The 1,375-nt window shown below is 39.8% G+C and overlaps 1 protein-coding gene across 1 annotated transcript; it reads right to left on the bottom strand.

Annotated features, from left to right (window-relative positions):
- Positions 1-664, bottom strand: LOC113030962 (uncharacterized). Its single transcript, XM_026182774.1, is given in 2 exon segments — positions 1-382; positions 384-664. Coding segments are annotated over 2 exon segments (663 nt in total).
- Between the last annotated feature and the right edge of the window lie 711 nt (positions 665-1,375).

The raw sequence follows: 1,375 nt of genomic DNA, 5'->3' as shown, positions 1-1,375 counted from the left end.
TTATCTTCTTTCTGCAGTTAACCTTCTGTGAACTCGGTTAATATCCATGGGCTCAATCTCCTCTTTCCCAGGGAAGAATTCAAAGAAAGTCTTTAAACTCTCGTCTACAGCCACTGAATTTTTTACTATATTTTTAAACTTTGTGAGATTTCTGCCCTCGACAATCTTCTTCACACCAACCAAAAAGTCTTGCTGTTCAATTATATCAGAAAAAGGATGCCCAAACTCTATAACACTTTGGTTTCGACCCCTTGTTTCATTGTATAAATCGCCTCCTGTATGCATTGCAACAGCATTGCCATACTCTTTAAAGACAGGAAAGCTGGAGTTGCCACAATGTAAACAATACTTATAAGTTAGAAAGTGTTTGCGTTGTTAAACAGTTAGTAATAAGATGAACACAGTCTTGATTACCTCTCCTGCGCCTCTCCACAACTTGACCATGGTTGCCTGTGAAACAGTCAAACAGACTGTCATCCGGATATTCGATAATGCAAATTCCACCACTGTGGCAAACGAATCCACTGTGTGTTAAGAGACCATCAGGCAATGTCTGATCAGCATTGAGCTTTGACAAAGCCCAGTCATTACAACCACCTCCTTGTGGTTTCCCGTTTATTCTCACTTGACAAACAGAGTTACTGAGTTTCATGAGTTTCTTCATTGTTTTCATATCTCTTTATTTTTGCTAGTACAGAAAAGGCCCCAAATCGTCAATAAGCTGGGGTCACGATTCAACTTTGAGCCTTAGTTATCAAACAGTTGTCTCCATGACTGTGAGAAAATTTGCTACAACTGCAAAATAAATAGCACTATGCACACACATGATTTTCTGTATCGTTGTTGGTATGAAGACTGTTCATGCTGTGGTGATCTCTCAGGAAAGGCTTTGTTCAATAAAGCTCAGAACGCAGTTTGGTTTCAATGATAAATGTGTTTTTGATTCACAAATTACATGAGTCAAGAAGTCAACACGGTAGTGATGGGATTTCCATCTCTTTTTAGAGAACCGGCTGTGAAACAAGTGAAACAACACAAAACACTGCAAACCACAACACAATTAAATATAAATTAAAATATGAAAACAAAAAGAAGATGCACATTCTCTGTCACATAGGCCTGCATGAATAAGCTTTCTGAATCCTTTATCATCCGCAACTGAAAATAGTTGTGGATGATTACTATACCTTTCTAATGTGAAGTTGTTGTCCCTGGCTCTCTTTCTCTCTCTTTCCCTCCTGCTCTGTTCCTGTGCTACTGCGAGTGTAACTACCGCCCCTCCCCCCTCTCCCTAGCACAAAGCACACTACTCGCATGCAGAGTGAAGCGGAAAAAATGTGCGAGAGAGAGGGTGAGAGGAAGATAAAAAAAAACC

Source organism: Astatotilapia calliptera, chromosome 10, assembly GCF_900246225.1.
Source record: "Astatotilapia calliptera chromosome 10, fAstCal1.2, whole genome shotgun sequence".
NCBI classification, from domain to species: Eukaryota; Metazoa; Chordata; class Actinopteri; order Cichliformes; family Cichlidae; genus Astatotilapia; species Astatotilapia calliptera.
Note: the sequence above shows the minus strand (reverse complement) of the source record. Positions and strands in the feature narration are given on the sequence as shown.